This window comes from Daphnia pulicaria, chromosome 9 (genome assembly GCF_021234035.1).
Source record: "Daphnia pulicaria isolate SC F1-1A chromosome 9, SC_F0-13Bv2, whole genome shotgun sequence".
NCBI lineage: Eukaryota > Metazoa > Arthropoda > Branchiopoda > Diplostraca > Daphniidae > Daphnia > Daphnia pulicaria.
In genome coordinates this window covers 1,605,573-1,630,481 of record NC_060921.1, presented here as the reverse complement: position 1 = coordinate 1,630,481, position 24,909 = coordinate 1,605,573, and the positions used below count along the sequence as shown (strand labels likewise).

Here is a 24,909-nt window from a genome sequence, read left to right as displayed (position 1 = left end):
TATCTCGTTACATGTTGAATACTAAACATGGACGTGAGAAGTTTGAAGCTGTTCAGCAGGGCGTTCTCTTTTGATTATTCCGTTTTCTTTTTTAAAACTACATTTTACCTTTTTATTTTTTTACTTATATACGAGCAGGACAATGAAGTGCGCAGAACGCAACCATTGGGAGACTTCGCGCAGATATCATCTGACTTTCAAATAGGTACTATATTTCTTCTTTGTCCAAATAGATTTGCACGATACTGTGAGAGCGAGCCAGTCAGTCAGTTATATCTGCGGCGGTGTGTGTGTGTGTATAAAAAGAATTGCCATTCAAATTTTATTCAAAAAGACCAAAGATGATGTACCACGGAGCAATATGGTCACGAATAAAAAACCCCAGCCAAAGGGAATCATATAAGTTGAGAAGATGGGGTTGATTGATTAGTGCGGTGTGTATATTATAACCATTAACCATCGTTCGGAAAGAAAAGAGTTGGTCTTCTTCTTTTACTGTATAGAAAGAATATTTCCTCTTAATGCCGGCCCATAGTTGGCTGGCTGGGACATACGAGAGGAGGGCACGCCTCATGTCCCCCTTCGAATATGGACAGCCTTAATCGTATAAAAATGTATAACTACTACTATACTCTCTGGCAACGATTTCTATATGCGCTGCGTATCCCCTAGTAAGGTGAAGTAATAAATCCTGCTGTCAAATCAACATTGAAATATTTGTATTGAATTCCTTTTTTTCTTCCTTTGACCGACACGTTGGATGTTGCGTATGTCTTATTGGTCTCGGACTGCCTGCCTGCGCCTTTTATGGGTCTAGCGTACGTGTGTTTGCTCTCGTGAATATTCAAAACAGGTGGTTTGACGTTGGGCTACGTATATAGGGCCTATTATGGATAACGTGTGTAAAGGGAGGTGTATATAGCCAGCCAGCAATCCGCTGGAGGAGTCAAATGGCCTTGCGGGCTTTTTTTCTTCCTGGCGCGGCCAATCCAAATTCGAAAAGAGAAGAAAAACACGCGGGGGCCTCTGCCGACGTGATTTCTCAGTCGCAGTCTACCGCCGTCTGCGGCCCCGTCATGTTGTTTGTCAGCGTCACTCCATCAGAGTTCAAGTACCGACGACTACCTGTTTAAAACATTTTTTTAAAAAAAGATTTGCAAAATTCGTCAGACTAACCTGTCAGTCCACCGACACCCGAAAAACAACAAACGGGAGACAATTGAACGTCAAGTGAACCAGTTGATCATTTCTAAAAGTTATACTCGCCCCGAATACGTGACGTTATTTACAAGCAGCTGAAGAATCTTAAGAGTCATCACACACACATAACAAGTAAGCCCTTAAGGAATTCTTTTATTTTTAAAATGTTTGGGTTTTAAAATAATTCTGGGAATAAGGGCGGGTCACGTTAATGAGTTTGACGGGTCGTCGGGTGGAGTTCCGCATCAGTGACGACATGTCGGTGATTCACCCACTTGGCCAATCACAATATTGGAGCTACTGATTGGAGGCCGCAACCCAAAAGAGATTTCTCTCTTTCAGCCATAAAAATTGAGTGGAAAATATAACTGGTTTCCAGATTGTAAACAAGCGTATCAAACGAGCGGGGTTTTGTCTTGTTCTTTTATTTTCAGCTTCCGTAATATCCGTCAAGACTTTTTGAAAAAAAAAACACATTTTCCTGTTTGTTTTCCCTCTTTTGTTCAGATTTTTTCGCCACAAACTTTTGGGACCTCGATGGCCATATAAGGGCACAAGGTTGATGGCGGCTAACGTAATGCTCTGAGACACACAACAGCACACACACACATTCTCTAGAAAAAGAAGTTTATATTGGACTGTCCAAATAGAAAAGAAACAACAAAGTTCAACTCAGAAAAGGCGTTACACAGTGGAAAATAGTATCTCTTTTTTGTCTGTTTACGATGAGACAAGAAAGAACCACAGCGAAAGGCTAGGGGGGCCAGCGTCGACTCTGTCGCCCAAACTGTCGCATTCCGCGTCCCATAATAAGAAGAAAAGTAGAGAGAGAACCATTTTACTACACTACCTCATTTCCAAAAATTCCAGGCGTGACGTCATTGGTGTGGTTGCTGAGGCACGCCCGACCGAATCGAGACCTCACAACCGCAGGCATTATATATGTGTATAAAAGAAGAGCTATTATTATTTTTCTGCACAAATATGGAACGGTTAATTGACCGGCAAAAAGTCCGTCCGCGGACGAGATTTCTATTCTGCGCAGCAATTGCGTGCAGTACAATATTTAGAAGGAAGACCACGGGGACGACGATGGCGCACTGAGTCATAAAACCCAACAACAAATTTCCTTTCTTTTTAAAAGGGCAGAAAATAAAAGAAAAGTAAAGAAGAATATATCGTTTTACGACATATGCCACAATAATAAGTCGACGTGGTTTTTAGTGTCGATTCCTAAACGGGTAGCTGATTGCCGAGATCGTAAAGACACACACGGACGTAAACGAGCTATATAGGCACAAGAAAACGGGTCAATCGCTTTCAAGGTGTGAAAAACGGCCACAAATGTAGAATTTCATTTTGGGATTATTAGGAATCAAGGCGGATATTGATTTGTTGCGAGAGATAATTCCATTTTTCTTTCACGTCATCAAAAAGCCCTGGTGTCAGTTTTATCATTGCGTGCGTGTCAGTGTGGGGAAGCTGCAACTGCATTTTTTCTCCAGACTCATCACACGGAAACACTCGATACTGGTTTGTTGCCTGCGTCCTCTATTATTTCTGTTATCATCAAAACAGGGCGGTGGTTCTATTAGTGACACGCAACGGCATCCTATACGCAGGGGAAATGTTAATTAGATTTTTCCGATTTGTTATCAGCCGCATTTCATTGTCTCCTGTGGAATTGTCCGGTTTGATTTGGATTTTTTGGTGGTGTCACGTATTATTTATCTTTGGCAACCTTCGTCGCGCTTCGAGACCTGTCAACCGTGGATATTACTACCCCGTTCGTAAACATTAAATTCCTGTCTGCTACACACTAGCTAGCCAAAAGAGGCCAGAGGGCAATTGTAGCCGCGCCAACATTTCCTGTTCTCTGAGCCTTTTTTTTTTCGAGCTGTGGTCGTTTGTATTACCGACATTTTTGTAAGGAAATCCATGCAGTATAGTTTATCGGTTCTCCATGAAAGAGCTACTTAATTCTTTTACTTATATGGCCGTCTAATCTACAGTTACAAGAGTGGCACCACGTATTTATATTCATTTGCTTAAAGGCAACCTTTAGCACGATAGTAAAAAGTAAGATATCTTACAAATTCTTTCGTATTGTATAGTTATTGTAAAGCTAGGTGATATCTTGATCAAAACATAAACATCATAAATAAGTGTTGATGTGTTTATCTTTGTTCTCATTCTTCTGTGTACTACATTTTTGTTGTTTTTGACAGGTGGGTGGTAGGTGAGAAATGAGTGCTTCGGCTCCAGTCAAACCGAGTGGGATTAAGCCACCAACAAGTAGGTTGGCCAGGCCATCTGTAACTTCCAAACCGGCATCAAATGGATCCTCAGGTATAACCACGATTTCTGGGTACCAATCCCACGATCAACATTTTTAAAATGATTGTTAAAACTATTTGATTTTCAGGAGAGAATATGTCTAAGATATCAAACGAAAGTGATGGGCCCAAAAAGAAATTAGGTAATTCAGGAATGCAGTTTGTGGTTTCTTATCTTTTGTTTTCCCTTTACAGTAGATATATTAATTCTTGTCCCCCCTCTATGGTGTTTTGAGCACGGTGTGGTATTTGCATGATTGTAGCACATTCCTGGACCTTTGCATGTAGTTAATTACAGAGTCCCATTCTTCTCTCTTATCACAATGGTTTATGTAGATAGAAATGATGGTCTTGATGATGGTGGTGACCTTGATCGGGTAAGCGACTTGCCGTCCTTGCCGGGCAGTCGCAAAACGAGCAAGGACATGATGAGGAAACTCTCAGGTACGTCTTCACTTATCAGCACATAAAACACTTTTCCTCTTTTCACGCCTGCAATAACATTGGCACGTTGGGTATATCCAGCATCGATTTGTCATTAGCTCGTTTGATTGTCTTCTTACACTTTTGTGTTTCGTATGTTTGTGTAGTTAGTAACACGTATGAACCTATATGTCTGTGTGTCCCTGTAGATGGTTCTGGTAGTGCTCTAGACCCAGAATATGAGCTGGCACGTCGGTTGAGTGAAGCTGGTATTCGTCGAATGTCAGGTGAATTGTCTTATTTGAACATAATAATAATTATTAATTCCTAGCGTGGCGATGGCATTTGTTTGGTTTTTTGCTGGACGGACAACTTTCTAAAAAGTTGAATCATTCATGGGTTGGCTAACTCTTTTGCTTCGTTTGCAGATGCCAACTTGATTTTGACGACTGACACAGACAGTTTCATCATCGGTCAACACATTTACGTCAACGGCATCAAACCGGGAAAGATTCAATTCATTGGCGAGACAAAGTTCGCTCCTGGCGAGTGGGCAGGCATCGTGCTGGATGATCTTTCGGGCAAGAATGATGGCTCTGTTGGCGGCGTTCGTTATTTCCAGTGTCAGCCAAAGAAGGGCGTCTTCTCTCGCTTGGGAAGACTTACACGACAACCACTCGACGCCATCCAGCTGGCCGCTCTTCAATCTCAACAGTCACAGCCACCTGCGAGCGAAAATGGAGATGACTCTTCTTCCACCACCACCACCACAAATACTAATGGAGCCAACGGCACTGCTTCTACTTCACCGGGTAATATATTGAATTACTTTTCAGAATAAATGTATTTGCAACAGTCCTTTTTGGTTATATTCCACTCCAGTGGCGGCCACACCGAATTCTGTTGTGAGTGTCCAATCGATTGGCGATCTCCGGCTGGGCGATCGAGTCATTGTGACGAGCAGCCAGGGCTCCAAGGCCGGTGTACTGCGCTACCTGGGCACGGCCGAATTTGCAGTTGGCCAATGGGCAGGTGTGGAACTGGACGATCCTACTGGCAAGAACGACGGCGCCGTGGCAGGCACTCGATACTTTGAATGCCAACAGCACTATGGTCTATTCGCTCCTATTCACAAAGTTTCCCGCTCACCGGCCAATCACATGCGACGCACATCCGGAGCCATGAACGCTTCCATGTCGTCTTCGCTGAGCCAACCGAGAGCCGGTGGATCGTCACGAACGGGTACGAGGAGAGACTCTGAATCGGCCAGTGTCACTTCTGTTGCAACATCACGCGCCAGTACGGCCATCAGCCGGGTAAGGTCAACTATCAACAACCCTCGACTGGGCGTCAATTCCCTAACATCCACTTATTCACCCACTCACCAAGCAAAAACCCAGGTATTTAGTTAACACCTCAATAACACGCACGCTATTTTTTATTTTATTTTATTTTATTTTTTTTGTTTATTGACAACTTGTAATTTTTGCAATTTTACCGCAATCACTTTACGCTCGACATTTTAACCTGTAGATGTTAACTGCATTTGATTGATTGTTTAGTGCATCTTTAATTCCTTTTAACTGACCTTTTTTGCATTGTTTGAATCGACCATAGAAAACAAGCCGCCCTTCGGTTACAGGATCAGCGCATAATCACCAGGTAAGGTGTTTTGTAGCTTACCTTTTATGTGAAATGTCCCGTTGTGCTTATTTACCACCGCTTTATTTTTACGGTTTTTTCTTGACATATCAACCAAAATCTAATCGTCACTAATAGTCAAGCCACACAGCAGTGTCCATTTAATTTCATTCTAGATTTGTGTTTGTGAATGTCTCGGTGGGCGGTGCCATCCATATACCTTGACACATATAACTTCACCTCTCAAAAAACCTCCTTTAATAATAAAAACAACACAAGAGCTTTCTAGGCCTACAAAATCATCTAACACCTTCGTATGTCGTAGATGCGACCAAACATCACCAACTGATGGTCCCTTTTTTATTATTTGATTTTCGTTTTTTCTCTCTCTTTCCTTTACCTTTATACCCTCCCATTTATTAGGGGAGAAATGACGAGGATGGCACCGCCGACGCAGACGGTTGTTACTGAAATGACCAAGAAAAAAAAGCACGAAAGAAAAAAAAAGTCCTTAATAATTTTTTTTTTTTTTTTAGATTTGCGCTATTCTTTTATTTTCTAATTTCTCTTTTTTAAATATATATATATATATATATTTGCCAACAATTTTCCTCAACACCATATATACATAATTATACATACCAATGTATTTTAGCTACTTTGCATCTTGATTAATTTAAAATCGCTATTTCGGACTGGCTTGTTTTGATTGTTTTGTTAATTTCAGTTACGAGATGGTAGTATTTTTGTTTGTTGATCTTACTATATAACCTTTTCCCGCCCTCATGTAGCGTTGTTTTGCGTAGATTATCGATTCGGCCGCTGTTTTAGCTTATAAAAATAAAAATAAAACGCGCAAACCAATTTCGAAAAAATGATTTTAATTGTTGGGAGCGGCGGCGATCCTTATTTTTGGGTTAGGAAAGCAAAAGTTTCATTGTAATCGCTGGTTAGGATTTGCTGCGAGAGAGAGACCAACACATTGAACAGCTGATGAAAGAGCGAGAAATGGAGCGCAGTGAAGTGACCCGTGCGGCCGCCCAGGCCGATGAGGCCGAACACCAGCTATCCTTGCTTCAGCGTCGCTACAACTTGGAGAAAGAAGAATTCGCTAAAAAAATGGAGGAACTGGAACGACTTTTGTTGGCAGCCGAATCGGTCCGCTCGTCCCAAGGAGCCCAAATTGACGATTTGCAATTCCGGTTGGAAGAGGAAACTATTCTCCGTTCTGAAATTGAGGTATTTCTATTGTACCAAAATGGAATTTTTGAATTTAATTTTTAACGACGTCATAAATTTTTCAGGCTCAGCAAAAGGGAATGGACGATAAAGAGAAAGAATGGGCTCGCCAGGTTGAACAGCTCGAAAGTGAGGCCCAACGTTGTTTCGAAGCGGAAGAATTGGCCGCACGCTACAAGGATGAATTGGATGCGTTGCAAGCCAAAGGTCAACAGCAACCGCAGTCAGCCACCCCCGAAAACGATCAGTCAGACGATCGCATCCGGCAACTCGAGGCTTCTGTGCGGGTCAAAGAAAACGAACTTTTGCAACTAAAGGTAAATTTATTTCTCTTTTCACCCGTCCATTCTCTTTACTTTGAATTTTATGGCTTTTCATGGTATAGTGATGTGGGGAGAAATATTTTATTCATGTATGTTCTTATCTGGCACGCAATCTGACAATTCACACTTCACCTATTGTTTATTGATTATTTATATCGCGTAAATTATTCATGTGAATCCTTTCGCCTGACTCATCGAGTGATTGATTGATTAGGATTCCATGCAAGAGCTGTCGAAATCGCTAGAATCTGAGCAGCTGAAAAATCGCAACGCCGAAGAACGATTCCAGGCACTGGAAACTGAGCTGCAAGTCACCAAAACTTCGCTGAATGAGATTACAAATGTCGGCGAAACGGAGCTGGGAGAGTGGAAGAACAAACTGGAAATCCTTGAACGTCAAAACGCCGAAAGTCGACAACAGCTTGAAAAGCTGAACGAAGAGAAAACTCGATTCGAAACGCAATTCAACGAAGCCCAAGCCTTACTAAACCGTTCCCAGGATGCCGAGGTGACCGAGTCGCGTGACTTGAAAGCCAAGCTGGAAGAAATGACACGTCGACATGCCGAAAGTCAAGAACAGATGTCGAAATTGAACGAGGAAAAGGAACGGCTTCAGTTACACTTGGCAGACTCTTTAGCTTCAACAAATCAAACGAAGCATGACGGAGATGCGGAACTGAATAAATTGAAGGTGAAGTTAGACGAGCTCGAGCGCCAGGAGGCCAAAAATGAGGAGCAGCTTTTCAACCTGGACGAGGAAAAGGTGCGACTCGAATTGCAATTAGCGGATACACAAGCGTCTGCCGCCCAGCTGGAAGAAGCTAAAAGAGTTGAAGCTGAAACGAAAAACCAGGAAATAGAACAACTCAAGAATTTAATCGAAACTTTAGAACATCAGAAAGAGGATAATAAAGTGCAATTAGCATATGTGGAAGAGGAAAAAATCCGACTCGATGCAGAATTGCAAAGGGTTCACGCGTTGTTGGAAGAATCGAAAGAAGTTGCCAAAGCCGACGCCGACACGAATAAGTTTGAATTTGAAGAACTGAAGGCGCAATACGACGCTTTGGAGGTCCAGCAAACGGAAATTCAAATTCAATTGGCCAATATTCAAGAAGAGAAGATGAAATCTGAAGAAGAGAAAGTTAATTTGGATGCAGAGTTGCAGTCTGTCAGAGCTTTGTTGGTCGAATCGACCGGGGCTGCGAAATCTGAAGTAGAAGAAACAAGGAATGAATTTGTAGAATTGAAAGTGAAATACAGTGGACTGGAACGCCAACTTGCGGAAGTCAATGTTCAGCTGGAAAATGTACAAAAAGAGAAAACCAATTCCGAAGAAGAGAAAACGAAACTCGTTGCTGAATTGAAAGCTGCCCAAGATTCACTGTCCGTCTCTAAAGAAGCCGCTAAATCCGAATCAGAAAAGAAAAATTTTGAATATGAAGAGCTTAAAGACAAATACGATACTTTGGAGCTGCAACAAATGGAAGTAAAAATTCAGTTGGCTAATCTTGAAGAAGAAAAGGTCAAGGCTGATGAAGATAAATCTAGATTAGAGGCAGAATTGAAAACAACCCGTGTTTCATTGGCCGAGTCTGTAGAGGCAGCTAAAACGGAAGCAGAAAAGAAAAAGTTGGAATTTGAAGAATTGAAGCGGGAATTTGAAGTTTTGGGACTTCAACAGTCTGAAATCAAAGTTCAGATGACAAAACTTCAAGAAGAGAAAACCAAATCCGAGTTGGCGTTGCAGAAGAAAAGCGAAGAAGAAGCGGAGAAGTGGAGAAAGAAATGCAACGATTTCGAACAACAGAAAGCGGCCAACGGCCAGCGACTCACTCAACTCGACGAAGAAAAATCGCGACTCGAATCTGAATTGTTGCGACTCTCCAGCACTTCCAGCAATGCTTCACAAGACCTCACTCGTCTTCACGGTGAACTGATGGCTGCCCGACAAACCCTGGGTGAATCTCAATCACAATCATCTAAACTTGAACTAGAAAAATCTGGGCTGGAGCAACTTAATGCCACACTTCATTCCGATCTCACAACTCGCGATGAGAAGATTGTTGAACTTTCCTCCGTCAAAGCGGATCTTGAACGCCAGATACAAGAGATCAGTCAAACGCTAAAGGATGATCAGAAAAAGTTTGAAAAAGAAAAAGATGCAGCTAAAACGGAAGCAGAAAAGAAGAAATTGGAATTTGAAAAACTGAAAAGTCAATCCGAAGTTTTGGAACTTCAACATTCTGAAATCAAAGTTCAGTTGTCAAAGTTACAAGAAGAGAAAACTAAATCCGAGTTGGCATTGCAGATGAAAAGCGAAGACGAAGCTGAACAGTGGAGAAAGAAATGCAACGATTTCGAACAACAGAAAGCGGCCAACGACCAGCGACTCAGCCAACTCGACGAAGAAAAATCGCGACTTGAATCTGAATTGTTACAACTCTCCAGCACATCCAGTAATGCTTCGCAAGACCTTACTCGTCTTCACGGTGAACTGATGACTGCCCGACAGACGTTGAGTGAATCCCAATCACAATCATCTAAACTTGAACTAGAAAAAACTGGGCTGGAACAACTTAATGCAACACTTCATTCCGATCTCACAACCCGCGATGAGAAGATTGTTGAAATTTCCGCCGTCAAAGCGGATCTTGAACGCCAAATACAAGAGATCAGTCAATCACTGAAGGATGCTCAGACACAGTTTGAAAAGGACAAGGCAGAATGGAATCGGTCGAGTGAGGATCTTCGTGGAGAAGTGAAAAATCAAGCTGAGAAAATCGCTGGTCTCACTGCATCCCAGGTGGATTTACAAGCCCAACTTCAAAATGTCAACGAAACTTTGGATAAAATGAAAATTCAGTCGCAGAAAGAAAAGGACGAGTTGGAACAGTCCAATGGAATACTCAGTGCCGATCTGGCCAACAAAGAGAAACAAATCGCTGATCTCCTTTCAACCACCGCAATCACCACCGATAAATATGAGAGCGAATTACAGTTGACTAAGCAAAAGTGTGATCAAATGAAGGAGCAACTTCAAAACCTTGAATCCCATCAGCAAGAATCGGAAGGTGGAATGGCTCAACTAAAGAAATCCTTCGCAGAATTAGAACAAGAAAAATCTAATTGGCTTATCGAGAAACTTCAACTAGAAGAATCCCTTAAACAGCTGGAGAATCAACTCTCCAGTCTGTCGATCGAGAAAGAAGAATCCAGTCACAAGATCCGGGAGCGTGATGAAATGTTGGCGAAGCTGACGGAAGAAGTGACGCTCTTGAAAGACAAATTTACAGCCCACATTGCCGAGCTGGAACAGAAGCTTCAGGAGAACCAGGCGACAGCAGAGACAGAAAAAGAACTTCAAGCTGCGTTAGCTGAAGCTAGAGCCCGTGCGGATGAAATCCAAGTCGCTTTAGAAGATAGCCAGAAGAACGAGAAGGAGCTGATGGAAGTACGTGAGCAGTTGGCTTTAGCCAATAAATTGCAAGAAGAATTCAGCCAGAAGAGTCAGAAGGAGCAGACGGAGTTGAAGCAGCAGATAAATGAATTGTCGGCCGTGAAAGAGTCCATGCGGGATCGAGAACTGAAATTGCAAGAAGAATTATCTTTGTTGAAACGTCAACTGGAGGAACAAAGCAGTCGCCTCCAAGGTCAGCTCGATGTTACCAAGGAGGTGGCTGAGTCTACTCGCCAACTGTTGCAAGATTTGTAAGTATTATCATTTATGTCTTTTCTTTTCGAACTGTCCATGATTTGTTTCTATTTCATCTGTATAGGGAAATGGCACAAAACCGGATCAAAGAATTACAGTCCATTCTGGAGGAAACTGATCAAAGATTAGCGGAATTGCAGGAAGTTGAGCTTCGAGTTAAAAGTCTAGAGGAGAAACTTGAGTTGAAAACTATTGAATTGAAAGAAGAGATGGATGATCGAGACAAAGCTGAAGATAGAGTATTAAGATTGACGGAAAGCTTGGCTGGAAAAGAAAAAGAACTGGAAGCTTTACGACTGGAGGTGATTGGAATTTCTTGTTATCCCTTTCTCTGATCAACTGAAATTGAATGTTACAATTTTCCTTTTTTAGACGACAAGCTTGAAAAAATCTACAACAGAAGTTTCTCACTTGTTGACGGCCTTTTCTACAGTCGACCGTGAAAAGAAACAGTTGGAAGCCAAAGTGGTAGAGTTACAAGTAGCCGCTGCCGCCGCTTCTCGAGGTGCCGGAGCTGATGCGGCAGACACTGACGTTCGAATCAAGAAATTCAAGGACGACTACCATCAAAAAGAACAAGAAATTAAGTTTCTCAATTCCGTTATTGTAGACATGCAAAGAAAAGTTGAGGATCTCAATGTCAAACTGGAAATCAGCCAGGCGACGTTGCTCGGCCAAAATGCTCTTGCACCTGAAAATCGGTGAGACTTGGTACTGAGAGAACTGGAGATTGATGTTTATTAATGAGCTATTTGTCTAGGAATGGAGTCAAGATCGAAGCCAAACCCCCAAGACTATTCTGCGACATTTGCGATTTGTTCGATTTGCATGACACTGAAGATTGTCCCACACAAGCCTCCGAAGACTTTGATAACTCACCGCCTTTTTCGAATCAACGCTCGATGCCTTCCTTTAACCAAGATTCGCCCAGCTATAAACAACATTCACACCACGGAGGGTCGAGGGGTGCCATGCGACCTTATTGTGATATTTGTGAAGGTACCTCCATCCTTAAAATTTATAGTTATTTGAAATTCTAATGTTTTCTTTTCAGTATTTGGCCATGCAACTTCGGAATGCACGGAAGATGCAACCTTCTAAACGAGACGTGTTGTTTTGCTGATGTCACTGCTGTTTTCGTCTTGTCTAGATGCCAAGTTCTATAAATACTAAGTTTTTTCTCGAACGTTTACCGGTGCCTTCGTGAAACGACTTTCATACAACTGAAGATCTGATATGAGAAAAAATACGATGATGGCTACTCATAGATTAATGCAAATCATGTATTTAAAAAAAAAGCTTCCATGTGTTTGTTTGTTTGATTATTAGTCTCTATTCTAAGCCTTCTCGCTTTTCTCGTACGGCATCCTACATAAAGAAATTGTTTATATTGTTATTGTGGAGTTTGTTCTTAGAATTTAAATACACAAAATTATTACGCGGAATCGTTCTTCAAGAAGTGACAGCTCTGAAATCAAATCTGTGATGGCATTCATCAATGCATCCTGAGGAGAATAGGCAGGTGTACTCTGAATACGTAGAATGAATTTATGCTCCAATGGATGTGGTTGTTTGTATCCAGCAAATAGCACATTGGGATCTTTCAGAAGCTGGCTGTAAATAGCAAAGAATTCAAAATATTATTGCTCTATAAATCTATGAGACATTGAAATAAATATCTATTTTATATAATTATACTATCATTCAATGGGCTGTGAATATTTCTGAAATAATTATTAAATCACTCAACATTAAAATGTTCAAACAGGAAACTTTTCGCTACACCTAAGGGAATGGCTGGTTATTAATACTTACGATTGTGAAATCATTCTAACTCACTGGTTTGTTTACACTATCCTCTCAAATGTGTTACTCAATTAAAAATTATAGTACTTAAGAAATAAAATACCATCGAATCATGTTTCCCAGAGTATGATCTTCCTTGTTTACGGTGAAGATTGCTGCGTTGGGAACTTTAGTGTCCTGTTCAACGATGATTCTAGAAAAAAAACAAGAGAACATTTAGAATGAAAAAAAACATGAATCTTGTAGTTATTGAAATGAATTTCTCACTTTTTCTCTCCTTCAAACAAAAGAAAGGATTCGAATGACGGTGGTGCGTTCATTTTTAGTTATTGGACAAAACAACAAACACACCGACCATGCGTACTTCTAAAAGGTAGTGAATACGTTTGAGTTTGACAGTTCCCCCAGAGTCCAGAGTTGCGGTTTTCATTTATTGCGATCAAAAAATTTTTAAGGAAAACTTCTAGCGGTTAAGAATTTATTTCTAAAAATAAAGAAAATAACAAATTTGATTTTGGATTGAAAATAATTTTCATTGAAACTAAAAAGAGAATAATTAGTTTCACTTCGTGTTCCCGGACGGGACGAGTGTTAGTGCATAAATTGGCCGATTTTTTATCAGAGAACTCAGCAGTCAGCAGGGTATGGTGTGGGGTATATAGTGAGTGTACTATTAAAGTAGACTATAAAATGGCCGCCGAAGGAAAAATAGAAATTATTCGCGGGCAGAATTTCGAATGTGGCCCCCGATACACTAATTTAGCTTATATTGGAGAAGGAGCTTACGGCATGGTTGTGTAAGTACTTCAAAAATCACAATTAACACTGGCAAAGTGGTAGCATCTTTCGCCTTTGTCGGGCTGCTAACGGTCCATTTTTTGGGGTTGTGTACATACACACCTTTTTCGTAACTTGGGCGATAAGAATGTCAATAAGAGAAACTTCGACAACTTTCAGAAACTACAAAAAGGTTAAATCCATAGTCACTGTTACTTTGTGACTCAAGTCAAGCAAGTGGTATTCAAGTTCCGTTTGACATTTCTTGTTTTGGGGGAATAAGTTTTTGCTTATTTACTTACTTCTTGCGTGAAATCTATTGTTTGGAATCATTACTTTTCAGGTCTGCTTATGATAATCTGACCAAAACCAAAGTTGCCATAAAGAAAATTTCACCATTTGAGCATCAGACCTACTGTCAACGCACATTGAGAGAAATCAAAATCTTGACTCGCTTCAAGCATGAAAATGTATTTAACTTTTTATTTTTCAATAAAAAATTATGTCTAATTGCTGTGATTGGTGTTTTGACAGATCATCGACATACGGGACATAATTCGTTCTGTTGACATCGACCAAATGAAGGATGTATACATAGTCCAGTGTCTAATGGAAACTGACTTGTACAAACTTCTGAAAACCCAGGTAAAGTAAGTAAAAAATTATGCAGTTTTCATTGTTTGACATGTAATTTTTCCACAGAGGTTGAGCAATGACCACATATGCTACTTTCTCTACCAAATCTTGCGTGGTCTCAAGTACATTCATTCTGCTAATGTTCTTCACCGTGATTTGAAACCATCAAACCTACTTCTAAATACTACATGTGATCTCAAGGTATTGTTGGTATCTGTTTTTTCCAAAGATTGTATCTAACACTTTTATTTGTTTAATTGTTTATCTGCAGATTTGTGACTTTGGCCTTGCAAGAGTAGCCGATCCAGATCACGATCATACTGGTTTCCTGACAGAGTATGTCGCCACACGCTGGTATCGAGCGCCAGAAATTATGCTTAATTCAAAGGTTGTCTACCTAAGTTTTTTCAAAGCACTCATCTAAACAAACAAACCAATGTTTACATTGTATTATTGTCTAGGGCTACACAAAATCGATTGATATCTGGTCTGTTGGATGTATCTTGGCGGAGATGCTTTCAAACCGACCCATTTTCCCCGGAAAACATTATCTAGATCAACTTAACCATATTCTCGGAGTCCTTGGATCACCGACACCAGACGATCTCCAGTGTATAATCAATGAAAAAGTATGTGCTCTCCATGGCAATTCCAAACTTTGCTTTTTTTTTTACTTACAACTTGTTTTGTTTCAGGCACGGAGTTATTTGCAATCACTTCCCTACAAACCCAAAGTACCATGGACGAAACTTTACCCTAATGCCGACCCCAAAGCTCTGGATTTACTGGACAAGATGTTGACGTTCAACCCACACAAACGAATTGTTGTGGAGGACGCGTTGGCTCACCCTTACTTGGAGCAGTACTATGACCCAGCGGATGAGGTACATTTTAGTTTTCTTTCTTCGTATTTTTTCGATAGAAATTTAATTCGTTGAAATTTAACTAAATAGCCCATAGCGGAGGAACCATTCAAATTTGAAATGGAATTGGATGATTTGCCAAAAGAAAAATTGAAGGAGTTGATTTATGAAGAAACGATCATGTTCAAAGAGCGCATGGATCGAGAACAACCAATGGGCGTTTGAAATCTCCCTAGGTTTATTATGTGTTTCCTGTGCTATTAAGGTACTTGCTAAGAATTGGATAAAAATGGAGGACGAGTCGGCCAAGGCCAAGGCCGCGAGAGTGTTGACGATTCAATTTTGAATGGCATTGGGCTTTCTTGTTATCATTATTAGTACTTCCATTCTCTTAGTTCATGTTTTCAAGTCCAATTGAGCGTGTTCTGTGTGCGTGTGTTTTTTTCTCTCTTTCCAATGCTCTTCTTTTTTTTTCATTAACTAAAGATATCACGTCCAATTGTTGCATTCCGTTGTCCCTAGCTGTCCTTGGCCTTCATCCGCTCAGTTCCGATTTAGCCTAATTTTAAGCCAATCAATGTTCATAGAATCCTTTGTCTAGAAACGAAAGCACACACACCTACACCTGATTTAAGTTTTGATCGTTTCGCTCACATTTCATCCCTTCACCCCACCCAAAATTACCTATCGACGGAATCCGAAGTGATACATGTCCTTACCTGCGCTCCTTTATCATTGTGTACAGTACAATTCAACGCAGACGCCCCTTTTTTTTCGCCTCTATCTGCCAATCCCGCCCTAGCCCCACCTTTTCCTTTTTCATTCGGGGGTTTAGTTAATTTCACCTCAGTGTTTTTCCTGCATCCTTGCCTCTGAGGTCACCTTTCCCGAGGTTTTTTGCGTATTACTTGGTTACGAGTGTCCTGGTCGTTGTCATTTTGCTTATAGCAACAACCGGGTCGATGAATTTGTATTCACCGCACTTTCTATCTTCCTCGTCCTCCCACTTTTCCCGCCCTCGCCTCGTTGAAAAATTTGGCCAACAAAAAACAAAAAAAAATAAATAACAAAAACAAGTCGATTTTCATTGCTGTATTGTAGCGTCGCGGCAATAATACAGTGTATATAAATGTTCAACATTTAGTCGCAATTCCAAAAGGGGACGGCTGTGCGATATTATTATGATGTGTGCGCAGAACAATTTGTGTAACATCCAACATCATAATGGTAAACAAAACATTGCAGACACTGATGACCGGGCTTTCGGAATGCTCGTACAGAATGAAAGAGTAGAATAATTCACACATTTTCTGGAATAAAACCCCCCTATTTGGTATCCCCACAACCTTGTTTGAGAAAAGCAAAGAAACATTAACACATCTCTAAAAAAAAGAAATAATAAGATTATCTCCAGCAAATCACCGGTAGATGAACAATCTAAAACTTTGATTTTGTGCATAAGAATTCTCTGAGTCTGTGAATTAAAAAATAATAAAAAAAAAAAGCCGGCGAGTTCTTGAAACTAAACCATCAAAACTACAAACTTAACACGACATCTGGAAACATGACATCAAGGCAAAGTCGTGCGTTACATTTCCTCGTTGACCGGATACTTCTTACTTCCACACTTTTGAGAAAAGATCCATGAATGAGTCGTAAATCATGAAAGTGATTGCTACATCCAGGCAGACGCGGCCCATTCGTGGAACCGTTCCCTTGTAGAAACTTGAAAGAAAAAAGTAATATTTAAAATTTAAGTATTTAGCTAATTTGATATTGCAACTTACGCTCTTGGACCTTCATTCTTCCAGATTTGGATGAAGCAATCCATGGTATTTTTGTACTTGGAAGCTTCTAGACCCTGTAAACGGTAAATCGCACGTAAACGGATATGAATATCAAGAGATTAGCAATCTTAACAAACCTGCATGCGGGTCTTGACGACGTCTATCGGTGTGTTGCCAAAAACGGACGCAGCTCCAGCGACGGCACCAAAAGCACCCACTACGAGTTTTGGCACAGTTTTTTTCGAGTCACCACCACGATACCAGTCTTTACACGTTTCCATCACGTAGAAGCGGATGGCTTGATTGGACCCTTGTTTCATGATCGTGGCCGTCAGACCTTGGTAGGTTCCTCGGATGCCTAGCGTTGAATATCAATGAAGATAACAGCTCGCAAGTAATTACATGCTTTTTTTTTTTAAATGCAAGTACTGTTTACCTTCATTTTTGATGATTGTTCTTACACCATGATAGAAACCTTTGAACTGGGGTTTGGCAGATCGTTGATCGTTGATGAATTTGACCTTAACTGTCTCCATGGGCGTCACGGCGAAAATGGCTTCTGCCACACCAGCGCCCAAACCGCACAGCAGACGTTTACCAGGTGATAAATTTCCGTTGGCATCGACACTGCGCTTTTTAAACTCTTCGAAAGCTCCGAATCTAAATGAAAACAACAACTCGTGTAAACAAACAAACCAACAATGCTTAGGTAACTTTCTGACTTACCTAACGGCCGATTTTGGAATGGAGCCATATAGAAGAACTGAGAGTCCACGATAAAGCCCGAAGAATCCATGATTGCGAACTGTTTTCTTGACGCAATCAGCGATTCCATCGTATTTTCGCTTTCCGCCCTTTTCATCCAGCTGCAATTGGGTTTTGACAAACTCAGTTGGAAATGTAATGCAAATTTCAATTCCACCAGTGATTCCACCTAAGAGAAAGTAATGAGGATAAATAGAAGGTCACACACGACTGGAACACAATGATTGGCACACTGCCTATCATGCCTGACAACAGTAAAAAAAAAACCTAGACTTTTTGCCACAAGAAAAACACATCCAGACATGTGAGAAATGAAATGGTTAATCTTGTCTGTACTGCAGAAATGCAATATCTATGTCGTATTAAGAGCTGAGCAGCTTTTACTTCCATTTATGGACTAGGCAACTCTATTCTCAAAAAGTTGTTTAACGAGGTGAATAATATTTAAACATTACCTGCCACAATGCCTTTTAACCCCTTATTTCCTTCTCCACCAGCAGCAGCTGCTCCAAGACTCATCATCCATGGTCGATTTGGAAAAACTGATGGCCTACGTTCATTTTTTACGCGATCCATCTGTAACAGTTTTTCAAACAACGATGTAAAAGATAGTAAATCAGACGTTATAAACTTCCAAGCCACAAATGACGGACAACCTTGAAACCGGAGAGTAGGTCTGTAGTTAGCCGGAAATTTGTCCCACCTTTTTGCGAAGACAACTTTCAAAACAACAGTCAAATTCTCAAAACAATTATTTTATCGTACAACAGCTGTTTTCACATTTACTGTGAAAACAGGATGCCATACCCGCTACGTTGCCAAACAAAAACAAATCGCCAACATTTGCGAAAAGTATAAAAGATTATAATTTCGAAAGATTAGAGATGCAGTTCTATTCGCGACCTGGTCGTGGCACGTTCTTTTTCGATATTTCTGCCAAGTGTTTTTGGTAAATTTTTTGTTACTGTTACTTATCGGTAATTGTGTTTGCGCTGCTAGTCCAACTCGCCAATTTTTTTATTAAGTAATGTTGAATTAAGATTAGATAAAACTTCATCGTGGATCGTAGCGCCAGTGCAAATAATTTGTCGGACTTAAGTCACGTGACTACCGGTTTTTTAAACAATTTCAATGAGTATTGGCGATAACGATAAGTAGAATCGGTGTCACAAGATCATTAAAAAATTTGCAGATCACATAGGTCATTGGGTTATTTCCTAGATTTAGAAATTAGTTGCATAGAAATGCCCGTGATTAGAATCTGCTTTTGGCGGAGCTATTTTCTTTTCAGCAGGTAAAAGTGAACTAACAGGTCTGCTTATATTCAGAAGTCAAAACTGGTTAGAAAACTGGATCGATTTCGTGATAACCTACTATAGCAAATGCCGACGGGATATAGTATCTGTAGAGATGTATATGGACGTATGGTTCATACCGGATTTCTTTTTGTGTAGCGGTCCTTCTTAAAAGTAACAAATCCCAAACCATAGTCGTATCCTTGAAATTATCGCATTGTGACTCTAAAATGGGTATATTATAATAGGCTTTACACAGCACGCATTTTGACAGGCTGGAAAAAATATTTTTGGTTTCATAAGATATGCTGCTCTTAACTCAACATTCAACAATAATGCCTAAAATAAGGTTAAAGGTATATGCAATATTCTATTCTAAACTGATTCTCTTCTTTTTTCAAGGACTTTTGATGTCTTATTCAGCTAAACTTTCCGTCTACCTAATTAATGCATAATCTAATCAGTGCCGTTTAGTTTATTTACGATTATTTATATTTGAATAGATTACCGGCGCCGCAAGGATTTCTAACGCATCGATAAATTCGATATCAGTGTTTCAAGTTTATTGCGATTTAAATCATTGTCTGTCTTTACATTTTACTTTTTTTTTTTTTAATAAGTTGCTTTGCATTTATTGCACTTCAATTCTTGATTGGGAAAATTGAATCGATTGGGTGCATATTGAATTGGTGGCAACCGGCAACAGATGGTCTCTTGATAGCCGATAGATTCCAGGGGGCAGTGCAACTCCGTTCCACATTATTAAGAGCCGTATAGCGTGTACTACGTGTGTGCGTTAACGTTTTCTTGTCTGTTTGTTGACCTTGGACAGGTTGGAAATCATGGTTGTATGACAGTGGTGGTTATCTCGTCCAACGAATACCGTTAAACAGGGATAGTTTGACACTCGGTTCTGCATTCGGTGGATGTGACTCTCTTCACTACATACTTCGTTTGTGAGTAAATTTTAAATACTTGAAACTGGTTTTCAATAGTTGCATAACAACGCTATCGTCCGCTCCCCCCACCTGTTCGTAATTGATTTAAAGAACCGTTCCACCTGTGAATCAACCTATTTCGTGTGTTGTTATAATCACCTGTTGCATGATTAGTGCCCTGTTTATAGTGGTTCACGAGGTTGATCCTCCCAGAGAGTTCAGCATAATGCAAGCATCTCATTTTACAGATCACATAAAACATGGATGAAGTAGTCCCAAAAGCGTCAGGTGAAGCAGCAGCAGCAATGGCTGCAGCAGCACAGGCAGCAGCAGAAGCAGCAGCAGCTAATGGCCCGATGTTTGGTGTTTTAGACATAGTTCTTCTAGCTGGAATGGCTGGATTTGGAATTTACTGGGTTTATTTCCGAGGCAGCCCCAAAGCCCAGCCACCACCCAATAAAGGCTATACAATGCAGTAATTATCCTTTCAACTTATTGTTTCCAACATGTTATATAACCACATTTTTTTCTCTCTTAAGACCCACTCTCATAGCTCCTAAAGCAAATGAAAACAGCTTTATTACCAAAATGAAAGCTTCCGGGAAGAACATTGTGGTGTTTTATGGTAGTCAGACAGGTACTGCTGAGGAATTTGCTTTACGTCTTGTAAAAGAAGCTGCCAGATATGGCATGAAGGCTTTATATCCAGCCGATCCAGAAGAGTGTGAAATGGTATTACATTAATATGCAGTTGTCCAATTCTAAGCTTATAATCTGTTTTCTCTACTTCCAGGAAGAACTTTCCAAATTGAGTGAAATCAACAATTCGTTGGTGATCTTTTGCATGGCTACGTACGGTGAAGGTGATCCAACCGATAATGCAAGCGCTTTCTACGAATGGCTAAAAACAGAAGAACCTGATCTGACTGGCGTCAATTATGCTGTATGAATCATTGTCTCAAAATAGTATGTTGTTGAAGCAAGTATAATATTTCACTTTGAATCTTATTTAGGTGTTCGGTCTCGGAAATAAGACGTACGAGCATTTTAATTCGATGGGCAAGTTTTTTGACAAACGTCTGGAGGAATTAGGTGCTACTCGAGTTGTAGAAGCTGGTGTCGGTGACGACGATGGAAAGTAAGCAACGTTAGTTATAGTTAGTGTTTGATGAATCAGGAAGATTAATTTTTGTTAAACAATTTTAGCATGGAGGAAGATTTCCTTACATGGAAAGACAGTCTGTGGCCTGCTGTTTTAGACTTTTTTGGTTTAGAAATGAATTTACAAGAAATTTCAATGCGGCAATACCGTCTTGAAACACCTGACGTGCTTCCTGAAAAACTTTTTACCGGTGAAATTGCACGACTTCGTGCTTATCAAACTCAACGACCGTAAGCACTGTTTCTTTATTTCCGAATTTTATAACCTTGTTATTGGTATTTATTATGACATTTTTGTTTAACGGAAAAAGTCCGTTTGATGCCAAAAATCCATTCCTTGCCCAAGTAACTGCCTGGCGAGAATTGCATAGAGGAGGGGAGCGCAGTTGTATGCACATCGAGCTAGACATTGCTAATTCCAAGTTGAGATATGACGCGGGTGAGTTCCTTCTCGATTTTATTGTTATCCAACACATGAATGAACACGTCAGTAATCTAGAGTTTCCTCAATAGGTGATCATGTAGCCGTGTATCCGGTGAACGATCCCGTCTTGGTCAATCGTTTCGGCGAGTTGCTATCTGTCGATCTCGACACTCCGATATCATTGGTTAACATTGACGGTAAATTTAGCCGTGGTAGCAGAAATTTAAAGAAAATTGCTATAATATTACTTTCTCTTTATTTCTCTCTAGATCAATCGACCAAGAAGCATCCGTTCCCTTGCCCTTGCACATACAAAACGGCCCTCTCCCATTACCTCGACATTACGTCCAATCCCCGAACTCACGTTCTGAAAGAACTCGCGGAACACACTGCCAACTTTGAGGTCTTATTTCAACACCCACTCTATTTTTTTTATTGGGTTATTAACCAAGATTATTAAATAATTGTGTAGGAAAAGCAAAAATTATTAATGATGGCTAGTTCCAGCCTTGAAGGCAAGGAACTCTATCAGCAATGGGTTTTGCAAGACAATCGTAGCTTGTTGCACATCTTGGAAGATTTGCCGTCGTGTAAACCGTCGTTGGATCTCGTCTGCGAATTGTGAGATATTATTACAAATTAATTTAATATTTTAAAATAAGGAGCCTACCGGCCTGTAGGGAAAATTCACATTCCTGGAGAATTAATTGAAATTTAATTTTTCAGATTGACCCGTCTACAGTCGCGCTACTACTCCATTTCTTCTTCTTCAAAAGTAACCAATTTATTCCTGTTATTTGTTGTTAATGTTCTCGGCTTACTTAAGTGGGTTTGGATTCAATTAGTTGCATCCGGAGAGCGTACACATAACAGCAGTGCTATTGAAGTACACAACCCCAACCGGACGAATCAATAAAGGAGTTGCCACCACTTGGCTTGCCTCCAAGAAGCCTGAGGCAGATCAGACAACCCACCAAATCCCAATATTCATCCGCAAATCACAGTTCCGGTATATCTTCTTCTTCTTTGTAAAAAGTAACAGTCGATTAGCTATTCTTTTCTTAACGCTAAAAGATTACCAGCCCGTCATCAAACTCCAATTATTATGATTGGTCCGGGAACTGGAGTAGCCCCATTCCGTGGATTTGTTCAGGAGCGACTCAAAGTGAAACGTGAAGGTATTTTGGCTCATTCTTTTTATAATAAATGAAACTATATTTAAACATGATTTTTAAAATATAGGTAAGCCGGTCGGTGACACTGTTCTCTTCTATGGTTGTCGTAAGAAGAGTGAAGACTTTCTTTACGAAGAAGAGTTCCAAGAGTCTATTGATGAAGGCCTCCTCACGGTAAACATAATATTGATTTTTCTATTTGTTTTAAAATGTGGTTTGAATATTTTGTTTGTATTTGAGCACAGCTGCATACGGCGTTCTCCCGCGAACAACCCGATAAAAAAGTCTACGTTACACACTTGCTCAAGGACCATGGGGAGTACATTTGGCGCATCCTCGGTGAGGAAAATGGTCATCTCTACGTCTGCGGGTAAGTCGATACTATTGCAAAGTATGTATAATTTGGTCTGTAACTAATTCTGTCGGTTTACTCAGGGACGCGCGAAATATGGCACGAGACGTACATGATATCATTATTGAAACTTGCAGTAAATATGGTCAAATGTCGTCCAGTGAAGCTCAGGCATTTGTTAAAAAATTGGAAACTCAGCGTCGCTACTCGGCTGATGTTTGGAGTTAATTTGGTGCCTTGACCATGTCTACGCCGAGCTTATTGCTCCCATGGTAGATTTATTATTTGCTATTAGGCTTAAATCTTTTCTAATTTGGTCTGTTCTCATAAAAATGTTTTTTTTTTATAAGATTTAAAAAAATTCCTTCAGGAATTTTTATGACCAAAAATTTTGAAATTTGTCTTTGATTAGTTCAATTTTCTATTATATTTTCCATCAACCTTAAGGGTTATGGAAAAGATTTTGCAGCCTTTAAATATAAAGCTTGATGGGTAACAAAATTTGAATGATTATTTTTTTCTATTTTATTCAAGCAAATACTAGAACTGAGTAACAAAACAAATGAAAAATAAACAAAGCAAAACATATCTTGAGCCTTGAAGAGATTCAAAAATAAGAGCCAGTATGGAACAGATAGAAAGTTCAATAATTGTTTTGCATTGCAAAATAAACAGGAATTAGTAAAGATCTTGATTAGTAGAAAAAATAAATCAGACTCTATTCGGCTTTGTAGATGCGCGTGCAAACGACGTCATTGACAGTCAACACCTGTTGATGGAAAAAGTAAATGAAATCAAATCACCCGAAACAAACAAAAAGATTTTGACAATAGACTTACAGCCTTCAAGTCATCTCCGTCGAATTCCCGGACAATGGTGGACTCGGGATCACCTTTCATGACGTGCGTCATCTTGTTACCATCCATGGTAATGGTGGATTTGACTTTGGCTCCATCACCTCGCTCCTCCTCGAATTCCTCACCAAGTTTAAACTTGATAGTTGTCGTTTTGAGCATCGTGGTGGTGGTGAAGGTGTACTCATCACCTTCGCATGTCAATTCAACAACGGGGGTGGCAGAGTTTCCCAGTTTACGCATCACGAAACCAATTTCTATATTTAAAATAAAGTGTGATTAATTATCTTGTGGCAGTGGAACAAGAATTCTAAAATTAAAAAATGCTGACTTGGCTAAAACTTGAATTCTGGCTAAGCGTCAATTCACCCCCCTTCACATTAACCTCACGTTGGGAGTATTTTGAGACGCCAAGAGCGTCAGCATTTTTCGAATACGACCAACGTTTTTACACGTGTCAATATAGACAGCGTCAGAGAAATAGTTGGCAAGATTCAACGTTAACCCAGACCAATTGTGCTACATTTTCCATCAAAATTTAAATTCCCAATAGACATCAAATTTGATATTAAGCATTACGTAGATATAATTAAGTAAAAATGTTAACTCACTAAGTTCTTGCATGTATTCGTCGAATTTCTCGGAAGAGACGAGCTTGAATTTCTTGTTGAGGAAAGCTGCCATAATGATGCTTGATTTCGTGTGTGAATATGCTTGGAAGACAGCTGAAAAGAATGCGACCGCAGAGCGATGTACTAAGCCGGCGAATGAAATGATGAGCCACGCGGCAGATTTTATTACACCCTTTGCGTTTTACCGGTCTCCCCAAGTCACGCCCCCTTTCCCACCCTTTTCCTCGTAACCATACGGTTATCGATTGTTGCACTCGCAACGGCGGCGCTCTTGAAAAATCGATTCTTAACCGAGTACAGCCTTTTAACGGACAATTCAAAGCTTATTGCAATTCAAACACATCCTCTTGCCCTCATTTTCTTAATTTCCTAGTTGATTCTGTTTATTTATCTCTTTTTAAAGCCAATATTGGGTCTAGTGTTTCTTAACTATCGATGTATCTGATGAGCCAACCATCCCATTGGTCGAGAGAACATCGTACGATCTCCCCCCCCCCTACTTTTTTTTAATACCCAGTCTAGCGGGAACAGGGGAAGAGAGGGAATTCTAATGACAGTCTTTACACA

At 40.2% G+C, this 24,909-nt stretch overlaps 6 protein-coding genes across 14 annotated transcripts; 3 read left to right on the top strand and 3 right to left on the bottom strand.

Annotated features, from left to right (window-relative positions):
* Positions 1-182: 182 nt before the first annotated feature.
* On the top strand, positions 183-12,322 carry LOC124312782 (CAP-Gly domain-containing linker protein 1-like). Of its 7 annotated transcripts, none has more exons than XM_046777228.1 (15): positions 183-205; positions 3,429-3,549; positions 3,626-3,679; positions 3,873-3,980; positions 4,169-4,246; positions 4,388-4,771; positions 4,842-5,359; positions 5,577-5,621; positions 6,555-6,839; positions 6,905-7,156; positions 7,377-10,873; positions 10,942-11,179; positions 11,250-11,578; positions 11,638-11,876; positions 11,932-12,322. In XM_046777228.1, exons 2-15 carry the CDS (start codon positions 3,447-3,449, stop codon positions 11,976-11,978), a joined length of 6,177 nt encoding a protein of 2,058 aa, XP_046633184.1. In that variant the 5' UTR covers positions 183-205; positions 3,429-3,446; the 3' UTR covers positions 11,979-12,322. The 7 variants fall into 7 exon arrangements, with proteins under 7 accessions (XP_046633184.1, XP_046633185.1, XP_046633181.1 ...); XM_046777229.1 differs by lacking the exon at positions 183-205 and adding an exon at positions 1,073-1,332 and having other exon boundaries at positions 4,842-5,275; XM_046777225.1 differs by lacking the exon at positions 183-205 and adding an exon at positions 1,073-1,332.
* LOC124313494 (DNA-directed RNA polymerase II subunit RPB11-like) lies at positions 12,147-13,108 on the bottom strand. Its single transcript, XM_046778453.1, has 4 exons — positions 12,951-13,108; positions 12,787-12,876; positions 12,317-12,491; positions 12,147-12,245 (listed from the first exon to the last, which is right to left on the bottom strand). The coding sequence occupies exons 1-4, from the start codon at positions 13,001-13,003 to the stop codon at positions 12,210-12,212; spliced, it is 354 nt and encodes a 117-aa protein (XP_046634409.1). The 5' UTR covers positions 13,004-13,108; the 3' UTR covers positions 12,147-12,209.
* Positions 13,109-13,293: 185 nt separating this feature from the next.
* On the top strand, positions 13,294-16,096 carry LOC124313193 (mitogen-activated protein kinase 1-like). The gene is made up of 8 exons (XM_046777983.1): positions 13,294-13,480; positions 13,804-13,930; positions 13,995-14,105; positions 14,163-14,297; positions 14,368-14,484; positions 14,558-14,725; positions 14,792-14,980; positions 15,050-16,096. Exons 1-8 carry the CDS (start codon positions 13,374-13,376, stop codon positions 15,182-15,184), a joined length of 1,089 nt encoding a protein of 362 aa, XP_046633939.1. The 5' UTR covers positions 13,294-13,373; the 3' UTR covers positions 15,185-16,096.
* On the bottom strand, positions 16,037-18,328 carry LOC124313224 (putative tricarboxylate transport protein, mitochondrial). Of its 2 annotated transcripts, none has more exons than XM_046778032.1 (7): positions 18,168-18,328; positions 17,967-18,087; positions 17,473-17,680; positions 17,183-17,406; positions 16,884-17,104; positions 16,747-16,820; positions 16,037-16,684 (listed from the first exon to the last, which is right to left on the bottom strand). In XM_046778032.1, the coding sequence occupies exons 2-7, from the start codon at positions 18,085-18,087 to the stop codon at positions 16,576-16,578; spliced, it is 957 nt and encodes a 318-aa protein (XP_046633988.1). In that variant the 5' UTR covers positions 18,168-18,328; the 3' UTR covers positions 16,037-16,575. The 2 variants fall into 2 exon arrangements, with proteins under 2 accessions (XP_046633988.1, XP_046633990.1); XM_046778034.1 differs by having other exon boundaries at positions 18,215-18,314.
* A 65-nt stretch (positions 18,329-18,393) lies between these two features.
* Positions 18,394-23,548, top strand: LOC124312926 (NADPH--cytochrome P450 reductase-like). 2 transcript variants are annotated; one of them, XM_046777496.1, is made up of 17 exons: positions 18,394-18,460; positions 19,639-19,762; positions 19,993-20,219; positions 20,284-20,476; positions 20,538-20,687; positions 20,758-20,882; positions 20,951-21,136; positions 21,217-21,344; positions 21,419-21,526; positions 21,599-21,732; positions 21,802-21,950; positions 22,056-22,104; positions 22,175-22,338; positions 22,404-22,507; positions 22,572-22,678; positions 22,750-22,874; positions 22,940-23,548. In XM_046777496.1, exons 3-17 carry the CDS (start codon positions 20,005-20,007, stop codon positions 23,082-23,084), a joined length of 2,082 nt encoding a protein of 693 aa, XP_046633452.1. In that variant the 5' UTR covers positions 18,394-18,460; positions 19,639-19,762; positions 19,993-20,004; the 3' UTR covers positions 23,085-23,548. The 2 variants fall into 2 exon arrangements, with proteins under 2 accessions (XP_046633452.1, XP_046633451.1); XM_046777495.1 differs by lacking the exon at positions 18,394-18,460 and having other exon boundaries at positions 19,548-19,762.
* LOC124313477 (sodium/calcium exchanger regulatory protein 1-like) lies at positions 23,367-24,498 on the bottom strand. The gene is made up of 3 exons (XM_046778425.1): positions 24,322-24,498; positions 23,696-23,967; positions 23,367-23,625 (listed from the first exon to the last, which is right to left on the bottom strand). Exons 1-3 carry the CDS (start codon positions 24,392-24,394, stop codon positions 23,575-23,577), a joined length of 396 nt encoding a protein of 131 aa, XP_046634381.1. The 5' UTR covers positions 24,395-24,498; the 3' UTR covers positions 23,367-23,574.
* Between the last annotated feature and the right edge of the window lie 411 nt (positions 24,499-24,909).